Source organism: Pogona vitticeps, chromosome 1 (assembly GCF_051106095.1).
Source record: "Pogona vitticeps strain Pit_001003342236 chromosome 1, PviZW2.1, whole genome shotgun sequence".
NCBI classification, from domain to species: Eukaryota; Metazoa; Chordata; class Lepidosauria; order Squamata; family Agamidae; genus Pogona; species Pogona vitticeps.
Genome location: NC_135783.1, coordinates 12,017,689 through 12,037,232, shown reverse-complemented (window position 1 = coordinate 12,037,232; position 19,544 = coordinate 12,017,689). Strand labels below are relative to the sequence as shown.

At 41.9% G+C, this 19,544-nt stretch overlaps 1 protein-coding gene across 5 annotated transcripts in view; it reads left to right on the top strand.

Annotated features, from left to right (window-relative positions):
• EML6 (EMAP like 6) overlaps window positions 1–19,544 on the top strand; it is a 184,638-nt gene that overhangs the window by 62,950 nt on the left and 102,144 nt on the right. For all 5 annotated transcript variants that reach the window (XM_072987358.2, XM_072987351.2, XM_078382311.1 and 2 more), the window contains exons 5-7: window positions 205–273; window positions 11,261–11,446; window positions 14,007–14,142. In XM_072987358.2, coding sequence (XP_072843459.2) covers window positions 205–273; window positions 11,261–11,446; window positions 14,007–14,142 — 391 coding nt within the window. The remainder of the gene's footprint in view (window positions 1–204; window positions 274–11,260; window positions 11,447–14,006; window positions 14,143–19,544) is intronic.

Here is a 19,544-nt window from a genome sequence, read left to right as displayed (position 1 = left end):
CAAGAAACTTTTACAGTCTTAATTATGCTTCACAGATATATTTACTGAAAGTCATTGATATTTATGTAGGTCTTATACATTGGTAATGGAACAGTAGGATTTTGTTCAAATCCAGGAAAATGTATGTTGGAATTTTTGACATATCTGAAATTTTATGCAAGTGGTTTCTAATTTAGTGTAGCAGTTTTGATTATTTTTTGTCAGATTTTTGATATTTCCTGGGATCCCTATCAACCCAACAGAGTGGCTAGCTGTGGCGTGAAACATATCAAGGTAAAATTATTTTGATGCTTTGAATTGCCAATGGAAGAAACTCTCGATAATTACTTGGCATGTTTTCTTTGACAAATTTTGGTCTTCGGAGTTGTAAATGTTTTGCAGCCAGCTCAGAGAAGTACAGCAAATTCCTGGTATTTTTTAATATCAAATAATTGCAACGAGGAGTCACTTAACAAATTAAGCCAAAGAGACATATAGAGCAATCTTATTTTCTTTCCAATTCATTTTTTGCTCTGTTTTCTCCAACAAGAATTGCTGCCATCAGTTTTAATCAATTTTTCAGCTTTTCCACTTTTTCCCAAGTAATACATTTTCTTCAATATGTTGCACCCAGTTTAGTTGATATACAATCAAATTGCACCTTATTCTATATTTATTTTTGTTTCTTAGGGTGCTACTTGGATATATAGAGTATTACTTGGATATCTCTGGTCCACACATACAAATGCACAGTGGCGTAACTTTTTCCAGCCATACAAATTAAGCCTAATCTGTTTGATTGACCAGGAGCACTTCTGTCTTATCTTGATTTGACTTTTAATGTTCCTATTAAGACCTGGGGGGCAGGGAGGTGAAGTTGCAGAGGTCTATCATGATTCTATCCCTTTCACCAGATGGAACATTCCCCAGTTCCTTGGGTTTGAATGTGTGTTTCTAAAGGTAGGGGCCTGGGACAGAACAGGGATTCTGTTAGTGTACCACCCACCCTGGAGTGGCTCAAGACTTCATGATCTCCATGGTGATCATGTGTCTGTCACAAATGGTATCCATGCCACAGGGCACACTTTAGGTCCGTTTTTCTACACTGGGGTAAATATTGGTGACCTGGGTGTGGAGGAACTCTCTGCATTTTCACTGTCATGGACAAACCATTGTCTGGTAGGATTTTGATTCACTGGGACTCAGAGATTTTGCAGAGGTGGAGTACAAAATAAAAAATAGTCTGTCCCAGAAATCTGATGGATCCTAAATGTCTCATCCCACAAAGTAGAGCCAGACTGTCCACCTGGTTTACTGGAGAACTGGTGATGATGAAATTAGAGGGATTTAGACTAGAGCAACAATGGCAAAAAACTCAGGGTGAATCTAACAGAACCCAAGCTAGGGCCCATCGGAAGGCCTATTCAATGGCAGTGGTAGTGGCCAAGAAGTCATTCTTCTCCCCCCCCCCCCATTGCAGCTGCAGAGTCATCTAGTGGAGCTTTTTCAAATAGTCAAGGGCATGTTACATCATAGCTCAAAGGAATAAAATGCAGATCACATTGTAGTTTGCTGCAAAGAATTTGCATGACACTGCAGGAAAAATTGCTCAGATGCACTCTGACTTGGATGCTGTAGCTGATACAGGTCCTGTGAATGTACCTATGGCCCTTGCTTGCCCTGTATTGATGGATGAATTTCAGTTTCTGCAGCCTGATGATGTGGACATGGCCTTTGGAGAGATGAAGGCATCCACATCTGCTGGATCCTTACTCTTCCTAGCTTATAAAAGCTGCCAGAAAGGGACTGGTCAAGTGGGTAGGCGGAATGGTGAATGCTTCTTTACAGCAGGGTAGGATCCCAGCATGCTTAAATGAGGCAATGGTAAAGCCATTGTTGAAAAAGCTTTCCTTGGATCCCACAATTCTGGTTGCCTTGGTGGACGACTGCACCGGGAACTAGACAGGGGGAGTGTGTCCCTGTCGGTTCTGCTGGACCTCTCCACAGCTTTCGATAGCATCCATCAAAGTATCCTCCTTGCCTTTCTCTCTGGGATGGGACTCGGAGGCACTGTTTTACAGTGGATCTGTCCTTCCTGGAGGAGAGAACTCATAAGGAGTCACGTTTGACACACTGGCCACTGGCCTTTGGGGTCCCTTCAGGGTTCTGGTTTGTCTCCTTATGTTATATAACACAATACTGCTGGGAAAAGTTGTCCAAAGTTTGGGGGGTTCAGTCTCCTCAGTATGCAGATGGCACCCAACTCTTTCTCTCCTTGCCATCTAAATTCAAGGAAGCTGTTTCAGCTCTACATCAGTGTCTGATGCCAGTAATGGACTGGGTGAGAGTGAAAAAAACTGAAACTTAATCCAGACAAGACAGAGTGCTCTGGGTGAGTCAAAAGACAAATCAAGGAATGGGGTGCAGCCTGTGCTGGATGGGGTTGCACTCCCTTTAAAAGCACATCTCTGAGCCTGGATGCCCAGATTTTGTCACTTATGGAGAGATGATATTTCAGATGCCTTTGAAAAGTGTCCAGAAACTTCAGCAGGTCTAAAACACAGCTGCTAGATTTCTAACTGGGGCTGGTCACAGTGATCACATAACCCGCTCTGTTGTAGCAGCTCCACTGACTGCCAATCCATTTCCAGGCACAATTCAAAGTGCTGGTTCTATTGTATAAAGCTCTAAATGGCTTGGGCCCTAGCTCTCTCACGGACTGCATCTCCCTTTATGAGCCTGGTCGGATGTTAAGAACATCAGGAGAGGTCCCACCACCTCCACAGGTGTCTTTGGTGGGGACACGGGAGAGGACCTTCTCTGTGGCTGCTCCCAGACTTTGCAACTCCCTCCCACAGGAGGCCCGCTTGGCCCCATCTTTGCTGTCCTTCTGCAAGCAGGTGAAGATCTTTCTCTTCAGGCAAGCTTTCCCTGAGCGACTGTCTGTCTCAGTGGGGTTTTGCAATGGATTGTTGTGCCTTAATGCTTTGAATGTGTTTTCGCTTTTGTTTTTCTTTACTGCCTTGTCGTGTGGTATTTGTTTGATCCTTTTAAGTATTTCTATACTTACTGTTTTTAGCTTTAAATATTGTCCTTTAATGATGTAAGTCACCTTGGGCCCTCCTTTAAAAATTTTTTTTAGTAATTAAAGAAAAACAATAAGAACAATACTGACATAAAATGTGCATACATACATGCACTAATACAAACATTTCCCCCCCTATCCCACCATCACCCTCAGGACCAGATAAGAAAATATTTCCTTTTACTCTCTCTTCACCCCATTCAACTCCAAAAATACAGTGCATTGATTCTTCTGCTGGCTTTTGACCTTTCGTTTTACAAAAACATAATTCAAATATAGATTCTGTATCTCTTTAAAATCATTGTATATGTCATTCCCCTTCTTGCTTTTATTTCACATGTTAACTTATCATTTATTGCTAAACTCCACATTTCTTTATACCAATCTTCAAGGTTGATTTGTTTGTCAATTTTTCCAATTTTTTTGCAAATATTAATCTTACTGTTATGACCATTATAACAACTAAGTCTTTCTGTTCTTTTTTAATGTGGTCATTCTTAATTATATTTAAGAAGGCAATAGTTGATGATATTCAAATATTATTTCCAATAATTTCTTTAACAAACAGTGCCCATTCTTTCTTCCATAATTCACAAGTCCACCACATATGTAAATAACATTCTTTTACCTTTTTGCATCTCCAGTACACTTTTATTTATAATATTCAATCTTGTTTGGGGTAAGGTATCCCAAACTGGAATTAAGATTGCCGGAAGAAATACCAACCATCTTAGATATGCAGATAATACCACTCTGATGGCAGAAAGTGAGAAGAAATTAAGGAACCTTGTAATGAGGGTGAAAGAGGAGAGTGCAAAAAACGGTCTGAAGCTCAACATCAAAAAATTTAAGATCGTGGCCACTGGTCCCATCACCTCCTGGCAAATAGAAGGGGAAGATAGGGAGGCAGTGACAGATTTTACTTTCTTGGGCTCCATGATAATTGCAGATGGTGACAGCAGCCATGAAATTAAAAGACGTCTGCTTCTTGGAAGGAAAGCGATGACAAACCTCGACAGCATCTTTAAAAACAGATACATCACCTTGTTGACAAAGGTCCGCATAGTCAAAGCTATGGTTTTTCCAGTAGCGATGTATGGAAATGAGAGCTGGACCATAAAGAAGGCTGACCGCTGAAGAATTGATGCTTTTGAATTGTGGAGCTGGAGGAGACTCTGGAGAGTCCCGTGGACTGCAAGGAGAACAAAACTATCCATTCTGAAGGAAATCAAGCCTGAATGCTCACTGGAAGGACAGATCCTGAAGCCGAGGCTCCAATACTTTGGCCATCTCATGAGAAGAGAAGACTCCCTGGAAAAGACCCTGATGTTGGGAAAGTGTGAAGGCGAGAGGAGAAGGGGACGACAGAGGACAGTGTCACCAAAGCTACCAACATGAATTTGACCGAACTCCAGGAGGCAGTAGAAGACAGGAGGGCCTGGTGTGCTCTGGTCCATGGGGTCATGAAGAGTCGGACATGACTTAATTACTGAACAACAACACCATCTCCATGCAACCTTATAAGAATTTTCTTTTACCCTTATAGACATATTCTTCATTATTCCTTGTGACCATATTTTTTTCCAGTTCTCATTTTTAACCTCTTCCTCTAAGTCTGCCTTGGGTCCTCCTTAAGGAGAAAGGAGGGGGCAAACATATAATAAATAAATAAATAAACAAACAAACAAACAAACAAACAAATAAATAAATAAATAAATAAATAAATAAATTGATGATAATGCAACAAATTGAAATATAAAAGTTATCCCTCTCCCATTCAACTAAACACAGACAGCTTCAAACTAGGAAGAGAAATACCTGAGGATTCCACCTTCTGTTTGGGTCGTGAGCTGCCTCTTTCACTCATATTCTCTTTACAGTGGTGGTGGGGTTCCATTTATGGAAGATCCCTCTCCTAGTGTTTTGGGAAGATCCTTTCTTTCCTGTTTAGAGTTCCACATTACAGTCTTCGCATTCAATAGGGCCTACTTTGCATCCTTTTGTGGGAGTTGGAAGGATCACCATGAGGATGACCAGAAATTAGAGTTCATGTCTACCATTTGCATTACAAATGTAAATCGAACCCAGAATTTATTTATCCGTACGAATTACATTGCTTTCCTATTTTGAAAGAAAGCATTCAATATAATTTGAAGGAAAATAGAATTCTAAAAGATTTGGAAGAAAATATGTACATTTCAGATTTTAGAAACCCCTTAGCTTATTAAACTTCTTGGAGGTTATTTTGGTCCTGGCTGCGAATTAAATTGCCTAACAGATTGCAATTATTTCTCCTTAATTAAGTGGGCATGAGTACCTGGTTCCTTTTTAATTGCAAGATCCTTCACACCCCTAACATGAAACTGTGTTCAGATCAGAATGAAGCCTTGGCAAAAGATGTTAGTAATTGTTGTGTGTCCCCCAAACACCTGCTTTTTTGGCAACTGCAATCTGTAAAATTGTTCCAATTCAGCCAAGTAGTTGTCATTCAAGCCAAATGCATAGCTGTAAACAAAGGGATGCCAAAAATAGTTTTCTGCAGTAAGTACTAATATTACTGGAAGGCTATCAGTGATGGTGATGATGTACATAAACAGCTTTTGAATCTCTCTGTTTTGGAAAGGCTGTATATTGAAGTGTTATCATGAAAGAGAAATTTTAAAACTGGAATCTGCTCCAGGTTTTCTGGTATTCAAGTTCAGATTAATACCTCACATTAACAGCACAATCATAAACATTTTCATTCAGAAGTACATCTCACTGGCCTGATGTTGATATAACACAGTGGTTTGGTTAAGTTTCCAAACCTCCAGTCTCACCAATTTATTCATTTCTCTTTATGTATTATATATGTTTCCCAGCTCACTGCTACAAATGGTCCCCCAGATGCACAACAGTGGTAAGATCCTGAACTTGGGCACTACTTAGAATCACTCCTGCTTCTTGGCCATGACCTCTAGAGCCCAGTAGTGAACTTCAGGTTTCTGTCTGATGGATTCTGTAGTACAAAAAAGTAACATTTCTAATTTCTGATAAAATTAAATTTAGAACATAAAATCGAATTAACCTTCTTCATCCATCAATATAAAATATCAGTGGCAGACTATATACAGTACTCAGCAGGGACAAATGTTTCTGTGCCTGCTTTATCCCTTGTTCTCTTGACTTATCTTTCGCTGAATTCAAACCAAAAGAAAATAATAATAAAATAAAAACCTGCAGAAAAGTGTTCTCTGTTAAAAATATCACAGAAAATCGTAATTGATCTACAACATGTTGGCAGCAGCTCAAAATGAATCTTACCATCTGCAGTGTTTGAAACGGCAGGTTGCGTTCCATCCGATTCCGCATCGACTTCAAAGTGTTGATGCTCACGTATAAAGCCCTAAACGGTTTAGGGCCTCGATACTTGGCGGAACGCCTACTCCCACCAAGATCTAACCGTGTCACTCGCGTGAGCCAGGAGGTGAGGCTGAGGAGCCTAACACTGAGGGAGGCCCGGAAAGAAAAGACAAGAAATCGGACCTTCTCGGCGGTGGCTCCTCGCCTCTGGAATAACCTACCCCCTGATATTAAAATGAGGATTTTAAAATGAGGGATTTTAAAAATCCCTCGCTGGGTATTTTTAAAAAACAACTAAAACACTGATGTTTCGGCAGGCCTTCCCCTCAGCCAATTCCTGATTTCCCCCCTCTCTCCTTTTCCTAGTGTCTGTCCCATTCTGTCCAAAGTTTTTCCCCTTATTTAAAATTGTTTTAAATTATATTGTTACATTTTGTTGTAAGCCGCCTAGAGTGGTCTTAATTGACTAGATAGGCGGGATATAAATAAAATAAATAAAATAAATAAATAAAATTGTGTTCATGTATGTGTGCCTTTGCATGCATGTGCCAGTGACGAAGATGCAACTTCCGTCCACGGTGAAGTTCTATTCAGACCATCAAGGAAAAGAGCTGACGGCTGAAGAATAACAACTGTAGAACTAAACTTTTAAAAGGGTGGGATTAGAAAGCAGACTTGCTGAAAAGATAAGGGCTGGTGCTATCAAATAGGGAAGGCTAGAGTGTGGGTTATTAGAAGTAGTTCTGCTGTGATCAGTCTGTTGCTGCTTTATAATTTCTGTAAAAATTTTCAAGGTATCCATTTTCAGCCAGCTCTTACCAACCATCATTACAATAATACTGAATTATGATGAAAATAATAAGTTGCCAATGAATTTATTTCAGAGCAGGAGTTTAAAGCTTGGCTTTTCACACTGAGATCTGACCCGCTGTTGCTATTCTAGTCCCATTTTTATTTTTAAATTATTTTTAAATTTAACTGGGAAAGAACACATTCTATTTTAAAGGAGTAATGTACTTGAAGGTACTTTGAGAAGGGTATAGAGATCAGCCTGTTGCAGCAAGAATAATAAAGAGTATCGAAGCATCCCAAAGACTAGGTTAGGCATCCTTCAGTCTCGAAAGACTATGGTGTCGTGCTCTGTATGGAGGACTTGGAACAGCGTCTAGTGTGGCTGAAGAGGCCAATTCGAGAGTGACAATCCCTTCCACACTGAAGACAAATCCAGTCTGTCCCCTGTCCAGCTCCCTGGTTTTGCTGCTTTTGTGACTTCCTCTTTGCCTCGGCCTGCTGGACAAGGGTCTCTTCAAATTGGGAGAGGCCGTGAAGCACTGCCTGCCTCCAGGCTGAACGGTCAGATGTCAGGGTTTCCCATCTGTTGAGGTCTATTCCTAAGGCCTTCAGATCCCGCTTGCAGATATCCTTGTATCGCAGCTGTGGTCTCCCTCTGGGGCGATTTCCCTGCACTAATTCTCCATACAGGAGATCCTTTGGAATCCGACCATCAGCCATTCTCACGACGTGCCCAAGCCAACGTAGACGTCGCTGTTTCAGTAATGTATACATGCTGAATATTCCAGCTCGTTCTAGGACTACTCTGTTTGGAACTTTGTCCTGCCAGGTGATGCCAAAAATCCGTCGGAGGCAACGCATATGGAAGGTGTTCAGCTTCCTCTCCTGACGTGCACAAAGAGTCCAGGACTCACTGCAGTACAGGAGTGTGCTCAGGACACAGGCTCTATAGACCTGGATCTTGGTATGTGTCGTCAGCTTCTTATTGAGCCATACTCTCTTTGTGAGTCTAGAGAACATGGTAGCTGCTTTGCCAATGCGTTTATCCAGCTCAACATCCAGGGAGAGGGTGTCAGAGATGGTTGAGCCAAGGTACACAAAGTCATGAACAACCTCCAATTCTTGTGTGGAGATGGTAATAGGAGGAGGTGAGTCCACGCCCTGGCCCATGACTTGTGTTTTCTTCAGGCTGATTGTTAGTCCAAAGTCCTGACAGGCCTTACTGAAACGATTCATGAGTTGTTGGAGGTCTTCAGCAGAGTGAGCAACAATGGCTGCATCATCTGCAAAGAGGAAGTCCCGCATGCATTTCAGTTGGACTTTGGTCTTTGCTCTCAATCTGGAGAGATTAAAGAGCTTTCCGTCTGATCTAGTCCGGAGATAGACACCTTCTGTTGCAGTTCCAAAGGCATGCCTCAGCATGACAGCAAAAAAGATCCCAAAAAGGGTTGGTGCGAGGACACAGCCCTGTTTCACTCCACTTCGGATGTCAAAGGGATCTGATGTTGAGCCGTCAAAAACTACAGTGCCTTTCATTCCCTCATGGAAGGATCTGATGATGTTAAGGAGACAAGGTGGGCATCCAATCTTGGGAAGTATTTTAAAAAGGCCATCCCTGCTAACCAAGTCAAATGCTTTTGTAAGGTCTATGAAGGCCACTAAGAGCGGCTGTTGTTGTTCCCTGCATTTCTCCTGCAACTGTCGGAGGGAGAATACCATGTCAGTGGTGGATCTATTAGCTCGAAATCCACACTGTGATTCTGGATAGACTCTGTCTGCAAGCATCTGGAGCCTCTTCAGCACCACACCGGCAAGCAGCTTCCCTACAACGCTAAGAAGAGAGATGCCACGGTAGTTATTGCAGTCGCCCCTGTCTCCTTTGTTCTTGTACAATGTGACGATGTTTGCATCCTTCATGTCCTGTGGTACTCCACCTTCCCTCCAGCAGAGGCAAAAGATTTCATACAGTTCGGTGGTGATGATCTCCTTACAGCATTTCAGCACTTCAACAGGGATGTTGTCCCTTCCAGGTGCCTTGCCGGAGGCGACGGAATCCAAGGCCGCAGTTATTTCTGCTAGGGTTGGTTCGCTGTCCAGCTCTTCCAAGACAGGCAGACACTCAATGTTATTTAATGCTTCTTTGGTTACTACATTCTCTCTGGAATATAGCTCAGAGTAGTGCTGAACCCAGCGTTCCATATGCTGTGCTCGGTCCTGGATGATCACACCTGTAGCAGACTTCAAGGGAGCAGATTTCTTCTGTAGTGGACCTAAGGCCTGTTTGATACCATCATACATTCCTTTGATGTTACCTGTGTCCGCTGCTATCTGTATCTGAGAGCAGAGCTAAAGCCAATAATCATTGGAGCATCTCCTGGCAGCCTGTTGGACTTGGCTACGAGCAGCTCGAAGAGCTTGCAGGTTGTACTCGCTAGGACAGGTTTTGTATGCTGTTAGAGCTCTTCTCTTATCCTTGATGGCTGGCATTAACTCCTCCGAATGGGCTTCGAACCAGTCAGCCATCTTTCTGGTCTTCTTGCCAAAGGTGGACAAGGCGGTGTTATACACAGCGGTCTTGAAGTGCTCCCATCGTTCAGGTGCATTTACATTAGCTGGACCTGGAAGGGTTTCCTCAAGTGCTTGGGCAAATTCCTTCACTTTTCTTTGATCGCGAGTCTTGCTGATGTCAATACGTGGTCTTCCTTCCTTTTTCGTGTGATACAATTTCTTTGTTCGCAGTTTTACTCTACTACACACCAGGGAGTGATCAGTATCGCAATCAGCACTCTGGTAGCTGCGTGTGATCGTAACACTAGGAAGGCTAGAACGTCTAGTGAGGATCAAATCGAGCTGATGCCAATGCTTGGATCTTGGATGTCTCCAGGAAACTCTGTGTTGCAGCTTCTAATCCCAAAGACTAGCATATTTTATTTGGCATTAGCTTTTGTGGATCTGATTAAATGAGCTGCATAAAAGCTTATGTCCATGTGACAATAGACATTTTGTTGTTTACATCTGAAGACCTTGGTATGATTTTTGTGCCGTAATTTGTATGCTTACCGAGTACAGCTACACTATAAACTTACAGTAGGTGATATGCCAAACTATTGTTCCACATTGTTCAACAATTCTTCTACATAGCTCATGACGACTCCAAGCAATTTCTCATTCAAGAACTCAGGCAGACCCAAACACGCTTTATTTCAAGAAAACTACTACCTCATGTACATTCAGATTGTGCCTTTTGACGGTGGCTTCCCCCAAGAATCCCGAGGCTTGTAGTTCAGTAGAGGGGCTGAGAATGGTTTCTCCCTACGGCACCTCATCCGCTGTAGACTTCTGGCTCCCAGGATTTAGTGGCATGAAGGAATGCAGTCAAGCAAATTTGATAACACCCTTAACAATGTACTCAAACATTGAATTGGATGGCTTTCATTTCTCTACACAAAATTCCATTTCAGATGTTGATAAAAATTACAGAAAGTTCAAGAGATGCAGGCATGCCCTTAGTATTTACTGTTCTGCAAAAGCAGAGACAGGTGAGGGATAGCAGGAGTCTTGAAGCAATGGGCTTGAAAGTGATACGAAAATGTTACTAATGTTAAAATACTAATATTAAGTTACCCTTCATTTTCTTATACATTTTGTTACTATTTCTCTCTCAGCTCCCCATACTTTTTCATCTTGCTGTTGGTTTTTATTGCTAGTAATACTACTATAGCTTCTACTGTTATTTATCTGTTATACACACATACTGTACAGTGTGTGTGTGTGGGGAGAGAGGGAATAATCTCTCTCTCTCTCTCTCTCTCTTCTGCTTTTGTATGCATTGACAATGTAAATTGCCTGAACTTCTGGTATAATTCAGTGAACGGTGGGTTATAAAGATCTTAAATAAATAAATAAATGCTCAGCATTGGTATCTGACCAAAAGTCAATCAAAACAACTGAGTTCTTTTGTTAGCTTTTCAGACAATGCTGTCCTCTACCTCTACCTCTACCTAAAATGTAAATGCCACATATACTCCCCCCCCCCCCGCTTTTGTCATTTTAATTCTGTAGTTTTGGACGTTGTGTGGAAATGCCTTGACGGCCAAAAGAGGAATCTTTGGCAAAGCAGGAGACCTGCAAACTATCCTCTGTTTGTCCTGTGCAAAAGACGACGTTACATACTCTGGTGCTTTAAATGGAGACATTTATGTCTGGAAAGGGCTCACGTTAGTCCGCACGATTCAAGGAGCCCATGGTGTAAGTTGCCTTCTCTGTGTTAATTTCTGGAAATAAAGTGTGCTCCCTCAGCCCTGTCAGTTGTGCTACTGATGTTACCGTATTTAGAAATTTTACTCTCTGTCATACCTTAAGAGTTCTTAAAGGGCTCTTCAGGCATGACAATGACATTGATTCACATGATGCTCTGTAGATACTATAATCTCATCAATATTCCTTCACTATATCTTGGGTCGAGGATGCCGAAAGTGTTCCTTGCAGCTATGACATGGATATTGCTGTTCTGAAAGTCATCTTGACAGATATTAAAAGCTTCTGGATAAGAAAGTGTCCTTCAGATCTTCTTTAAGAGGATTTCTTGCCAGGATATCAAATTCCAAGGGATTAAAATTTTCACTTTTTGTTTAAAAAAGTGGCATTGCATCCCAATTTCTGGAGCATGGTTTCGTTAAAACTGGAGAGGTAAAATGAATGTGATGCCAATGTGACTTTTTTTCGTGACCCCCTTCCTGCCTTCTGTTATATGAACCACAATAAGTGCATGGAGCTCAGTGCATATACAGCTATAGGACAAATTGTACATGCAATAAAAACATGTACCGTATTTTTCGCACCATAAGACGTACTTTTTTTCCACAAAACAGGGGGGTGGAAAGTCTGTGCGTCTTATGGAGCGAAGAAAACAGATTATATTTTCCTGTTTTCTTCTCCTAAAAAATTGGTGTGTCTTATTGTTCTTGTAATGATGAGACAGGAAACAGTATGTAACCTTGTAACGCAGGCCTCCACGCGCATGCTACTTCTATAGTCACAAATAGTAGTTACACAAATAGTACACATGTCACAATGGGGATTTTTATGCACAAGTTGCCACTCAGGCAACTTCCACTTGTTACAATGGGAACAGTTACTTGGAGGGACTCCTATATGCCCTACATAGACCATCCCAACATTACCTATATAGAACAACAAAGCATCTCTGTCTGTAACAAATATTTGTTCTAAACCAAACATCCACCAATATTAGTTCTGTCAACAGATGTAAGTTCACACTTTTGTTCAGTCCCAGAGTCAAGGTGGGTAAAGTATTTATCTTAAAGTATTTAAGGTAAATGCATATTCCCTGGGATTAGCTGTTTTCACTTCCACAAGGTGATATTTCCAGTTATACAAGACTGGGCATGTTTTGTAAATAGGAGTTAATATGAGCTAATTGTATAGGCTAGTTTGACCCCACACCAGGCAAAGCTTCCGTGATGGCTGAAATAACATATTAAACATTATGTTGGTTACCATGGTAGTTATAAGATAATGGCTAAAATCTTCTTGCTTCATGTAATAGGTTGCACAAGACTAGACCCATTAATCTGTGAAGATTTGGTGAGACTCCTCCCTAAATTCCGTTGTTTCAAATTGACTTGCTTTTGTTGAAACTTACTACACTAAAGTAAGTTGTAACTGGCTTAAGTCCATTTGATTCAATGGGGACTTAACTCATCAAGTCCCCATGGATTCAGTGGTGGGCCTACTGAAGTGCATCTTACTACACTAAACAATAGGATTTCAACCTATGTTGTGTTTGCTTGCTTGGTTAAATACTTGACCAGTTCAGGTAGCCATTGATTTCAGGTGGGACATCACTCCCTTTCTTATCTTACTGGGGCAATCCATTTAGTGTGTGCAACTGTTTGTACAAATTAATCTCAGGTTCATTACTAAGTGTGAAATCCACATTAATTCCCATGGTTTGGCTATTGTTACCTTGTATACGATAATTTAAATATTCACAGCCTGATAGCCTGTTCCATTATTAACAAACCACAGTAACTTTGTCCATTATCTGTATCCCCTCCTGCTCATGGGGGTCAGGTATAAATGTAATATAGTCTTGCTCTGAAGTCTGAGGAAGTGGATTTGATCCACAAAAGCTCACATTAAAATATTCTAGTTAAGTCTTTAACTTGCCATATTTCTGTCTCTTTTGGGGGTTTTTTGAGTGGGGTTGTCTAACATTCCTGTGTATCTGTTCTGTATACACAATACACAATTTCCAGAGCATTAACTGAGGAGTTGCTTTGAGTTTTCCCAAGCGTGTATGAATAAATTTATTTTTGTTTTCATTTTTCTTTGTGTATATTTTTACTCTGAACAGGAATACATAAAAATTAACTAGGAGACACCAATAGCAATTAACTGCAAATCAGATTAACAGATTGTTATCTAAGAGTAGAAAACCACAGGCCAGTTTTCTAATATGCCTGTTTTCCAATCTGCCTGGGGTCCTTTGGCAAGCCGCACATTGCACTACCAGCAGGGCGTGCTTGGCTATGCTGAACCACATGTTTAAATAGTCAAAAGCTAATTTTCTGCCAGAGAACGCTCTCAAAGGAGACTCTGTTGGAAAGGTTTTGCCCCTGACAGCAGATATGTGACGGAGTGATCAAATTGAGAGGTTCCAAAAATGCTGGGAGTATCATATGAAAAAAAGAGAGTATATTACCCACTCAGTAGTATGAAATTTGTCCCTTAGTGAACATACTTGTGATTCTAAATTCAAAACTACTGTGGTGTTAATTTGCAGGCTGGAATTTTTAGCATGTATGCCTGTGAGGAAGGCTTCGCAACTGGGGGGAGAGATGGCTGCATTCGGTTATGGGATATTGATTTCAAACCGATAACTAAAATTGATCTCAGGGAGACTGAACAAGGATACAAAGGTAATAAAATATAAATTGCTTAATGAAATCTCCATTGAAGTAATTATTGGATTATGGCTTAATATTGTATAAGATAATGCTTTGTTATTTATTATTTTTTATACAGTACTTTGTAAAGTCATAAATTTTTGCTGTTATGATGTGCCATCAAGTCGGAGCTGACTTATAGTGTTACTGATAGGGCTTTCAAAGTAAGTGAGATATTTAAGGAGTGGTTTTACCAGTTTAACTTCACTAGTGAGTTCCCTTGGCCGAAAGGGGATTTGAATCCAGGCTTCCTGACTCCTAGGCCACCACTTTGTCCACTACACCAGTGGGTCCAAACCTTCTTGACACCAGGGACCGGTTTAGTTGAAGACCATTTTCCCAAGGACCATGGGGGGTGGCGGGCATCCATCTGTGTGTGCGTGCAGGGTTCATGCATGCATCTGTGCATGCATGTGGGGGTGTGGGGGGTGCGTGTGTGCATGTGGGAGGTGGGTGGGCATCCGTGCACACTTGCGGGGTGTGTGTGGGCATCTGTGTATGTGGGCAGGCATACATGTGGAAGCCGGGCAGGCAAGTGTGTGTGTGTGCAGGGTGGGGCAGACAGGTGTGCGTGCATGCATGTGTGCATGCGTGTGGGTGGGCAGGAGTGTCCCCCCCGCATATGCATGCATTCCTTCGGCCCTCGAAAATCTGTCTCAGTGGCCTGGTCCTTCCAAGGTATTGGTCCGCGACCCGGGAGTTGGGGACCCCTGCACTACACCACAATGGGAATGATATAAGTTCTTGCTTTGAATTCAATCCTTATTGTTGACCCTGAGGAGCTAGTAGAATAGAATATGCATGTCATGCTTTTCCCCCCATCATCTGCTAATTTACCTTTAACTGGAAATGTCAAGGAGGGAGTCTAGGATATTTTTCCTGCACATATTCTATGTGCAGGGGATTTTTGATCCTTTCTGTAGTGCAGCCTCGTCCTCCTAAGCCTAAATACATTCATCCCAATGTAAGAAGAGAACAAATGACTGCTTGTGATTATGGGCTTACTCTGGTAATCCTGATGCTGATACAGACAGAGATTTGTCTCTAGGTGTTTGCGACATCTCCACAAAAGTGGTGTTCAGCTTGGGTCCCTGTAAAGATGCAGGGTGTATTTGGTGAGGAGGACAAGTAAGGCCTCATTTCCGTATGGGGCCAGACTGGGGCTGTTCACTGAAGTCAGGAGTCTCTGAAAATAAATACATCGGCCCATAGTTGCTGCCAGAAAAGAACAACTCATTCTGACCTCTGCTAGTTTTAAATTTGTTCTGTGTTTGAAGTGCCGCAGGAAAAGCTGTCACTGGTGAATTCAGTGAATGGTAGAAAAGGCAAGCTGGATCATGATCATATTTAATTGGAAGTTACAAGAACTAGCTCGTTTCTCCTAGCAGCTGCCATGGCTTACATGCTGAGGTGTCCATAGAAACATGGTGATTGAACTGTCTGTACGAGCTGAGCTTGTTAATTCTTTGTACTGGTTGTCCAGTAATGTGTATTAAGATTGGCACATAAGACTTGCTAACCCACCTCCGATTATATGACACTTTTCTGTACAAAATTATGCTGTTGGTTCATCTAGCCCATTATTGTCTTTTTTTGGACTGGCAGCGACAGTCACCTGACTGTCTTCAGGTGATTTTCTAGTTTCTTTGTATGAAGAGTTTGCAAGATCAAAAGTAAGTAGAGAAAAGCAATAAACCATATTTGCTTACCAAGTTTTAAAGAATAAGCTTTTATCAAAGGGAACATTAAAAAGGAAACACTAATTCCCAGTTATTCCAGGCTTGGTTCATTGTAGGTTCATGGAACCTAAATGCATTTGCAGTTTCACATGTTAAGGTTGGGGCAGAATACATTTCAGGAAGAATAAGAATCTGTATTTTTCCATATACAGTATACCTGTGCATTATTATCCGTTTATTAGGAATGTTACCAGCCCAAATACACCCAATCTTGTCATTTTAGCTGGAAAGCAGGGTCCTACCGAATTACTACTTGGATGGAGACCACAAGGGAAAAAAACAAAGGCGAGGAAACAATCCTGCCTAATAATCTGGATGACTCCTGCCAGCTGGACTAGATACTTTTAGACTAAATAGATCAATGGCATACGTCAGTTTCCTAGGTTATGTCTGTCTAAAGACTAGAGCATCTGTTTGGTGCAAGCTTTTGGAGACTGGGTGGCGCTGCAGGTTAAACTGCAGAAGCCTCTGTGCTGCAAGGTCAGAAGACCAGCAGTCGTAAGATCGGATCCATTTGACGGAGTGAGCTCCTGTCACTTGTTCCAGCTCCTGCCAACCTAGCAGTTCGAAAGCATGTAAACATGCGAGTAGATAAATAGGCACCACCTCGGTGGGAAGGTAACGGCATTCCATGTCTAGTTGCACTGGCCACGTGACCACGGAAACTGTCTTCGGACAAACACTGGCTCTATGGCTTGGAGACGGGGATGAGCATCGCACCCTAGACTCGGACACGACTGGACTGGAGATGCTTCTCTCTGTGTCCATTCATCTCCATATCATTCTGTCTCTCTGGAGAGTCACAGAATTTGTTTCTAGAGTAAGAGATACATAGAGTTATGGACTGTTCTTTGATTGTGCTGTGGTACTTGAAATTTTGGAAGTCTCAGGAGGGCTAGAGAACTTTACACACTGTGCAGTGGGACAAAATCTTTTCTTCAGACTAAAAGGCAATAGGGTACCATTATTTATTTATAAATGCCAGTTGTCTCTAATGGCCTACTGGAAAAGGCACATCAGTTATCTTCCTGCAGGGTGTCTAAAGTGCATGTCAATCACGAAGGAAGTTAAGTCATTTCACTTAAGAAAGAATCCTCTCATTAGGGATTCACCAAATTAATATCATTTATGAGCCACTGACTCTGTATAAAGAACACTTGGAAGTAAGCAGACAAGTTCAAAGAAACCACAGGGATGTACAGCTATAAATCTCCAGTGGCTGATTAATAAAAGAGGGGGAAGCAGAGGAAGAAGAGAAATTAAGCAGCAAAGACTGGCCTTGAGAAGCAAAGACGTTAGGTTTTATTATAGGAACTCCACCTGAGACAGAAAAGTTACTTGGAATGCTACATTGTGCTAGTTGAGAGAGAGAGAGAGACCGGAGAAGATTGAAAATGAAGTCATCCTTGAGAATATCTGTATATATTTGAGAAGTGGAGAGAACAGACAGAGAAGAAGTGAAACATGCAAGTGAATCTAAATATCTGTCTCTACAGTTGCTGTCTCATGTACATATGTTGTTCTTTGGTAAACTGTTGTTGCTACATTCTTCATGTTCAACAACTTGGACTGAATTCTATTAGTAGAGATACTGTGAACATATTTTCCATCTAAGCCATGTGGGTGTGTGGGCATGCAGCGCTGCATTGGGGGCATGCGCCTGAGCCAGTGTTGCTGTCCATTTGCTTTCACTCATAGCTAGAACCCTGTGCTCGTGATGCAGGGCTCCCGCCCACCACACCAAAAACGAGAGGGAACATTGGGTGAGACAGTTAGAGAGAGGAGGCAAGCCCTGCCATGTCCTACCTTGTGCTCAGTTTCTACACACTGGTTAGAATGTCTGCATAGGCGTCTGTGCACATGGATCCCCATGTTGCGCCCTGCTCACCCCATTGTTCTATAGCAGTGGTTCCCAACCTTGGGTCCCCAGATGTTCTTGGACTAAAACTCCGTGAAGATTTCACCAGTAGCTGTGCTGGCTAGGATTTCTGGGAGCTGTAGTCCAAGAACATCTGGGGACCCAAGGTTGGGAACCATTGTTCTAGAGGCAAATAATAAGTCAGTGCATTTGATGCAGCATTAATTGGATGTGCTCCCTGTTGTGGTCTCCAGTGACAACTCTTTCTGCTACATTTTGTATGAATTGAAGCTTCGCAGTATTCCCCAAAGACCAAAAATCAAACCCGATAATAGCAGATCATGCATGACAATGGCTAGATCAGCTCTCACAAGAAAAGGAGGAATTAGCCTGAACATAGTACTGGCTATCTTTACAGTTTCTGCTGTAAAGCAAAATACTATAGAGCAAAATAGAATGCAGGTGCAGTGTATAGTGGGCCTGATCTCTCTCCATCCAGATAAAAGAGAGCTATGAGTTTTTATTAATATGTTGAAGGGTGGGGGTGTTACCTACTTTGAGAGTTATGGCACATCTGTTTATTCTACAGCACATGAGAACTCAAGCTGTGGAAAGAGATTGCAAGCCTGCCAGGAGTGCAAATTAACTGTTGTGCAAAGCTCATTCGTATTACCCTTTGTTTACATAGGCAGAGCTAGCAACATAAAAAAAAAAGAAATCGATAATTTCCTTATCAGATAAAGGCCCTTCAGTTACAGCTTTTGGCATAGTGCCTTTGTATAGATTAAATGTTGACTGCTATTGAAACTGAGGGACAAAAGGATATAGGTTATGAACAGGTGTGACCAACAAATGCATGTTGACTTGTAACATTAGCAACAAATATTGTCTAAATTAATTCTGTACCATTTTTGTGGTGCCTGACAGATAGACAGCACAGAAGGCATAACAGCTATCTGGTTGGCTGTGTTGAGCTTACCAGGGGTCAGAATTTAGGGAAGCACATTCTCAGGTTCAGTCTCTAGCACCTCTGTCAATAGGTCCAGGCAAAAAGTGATGGGAATCCGTCTGTGATCTAGAATAGGTAAAGGTAAAGGTAAAGGTTCCCCTTGACATTTTTAGTTCAGTCGTGTCCAACTCTAGGGGGCGGCGCTCATCCCGCTTTTCAAGTCATAGAGCCAGCGCTTGTCCGAAGACAGTTTCCGTTGTCACGTGGCCAGCGTGACTAGGGAATGCCATTTTACCTCTCCACCGAGATGGTACCTATTTATCTACCCGCATTTACATGCTTTTGAACTGCTAGGTTGGCAAGGAGCTCGGACAAAGCGACGGGAGCTCATTCCGTTGCGTGGATTCGATCTTACGACTGCTGGTCTACTGACCCTGCAGCACAGGCTTCTGCGGTTTAGCCCACAGTGCCACCACCTCCCAGCCAAATAAGCAGGAGCCAAATGAGCTCCTGAAATCATTGCCCTGATCAAAAGCTCCCACGACTACCTGCCAAACTTGTGTACTGACTCAGAAAAACTTTGCACCATTTTTCTAAGTGCTTACTCCCAGGTACGAACACGTAGGATCCAAACACAATGAACCACGGTGAATCTCAACGTTTTAGTAATAACTATTTTTTGCTTTTAGTGTATTTTTAGTACCTATATTTTTATAAAGTCTATTTATTATCTCATTGATCTGGGACTATGATCCACTATGGGCATCAACTTGCTATGCCTGAACATTTGTCCCACTGGTTTTAATGGGAGGCAGGTTATTTATTTGCT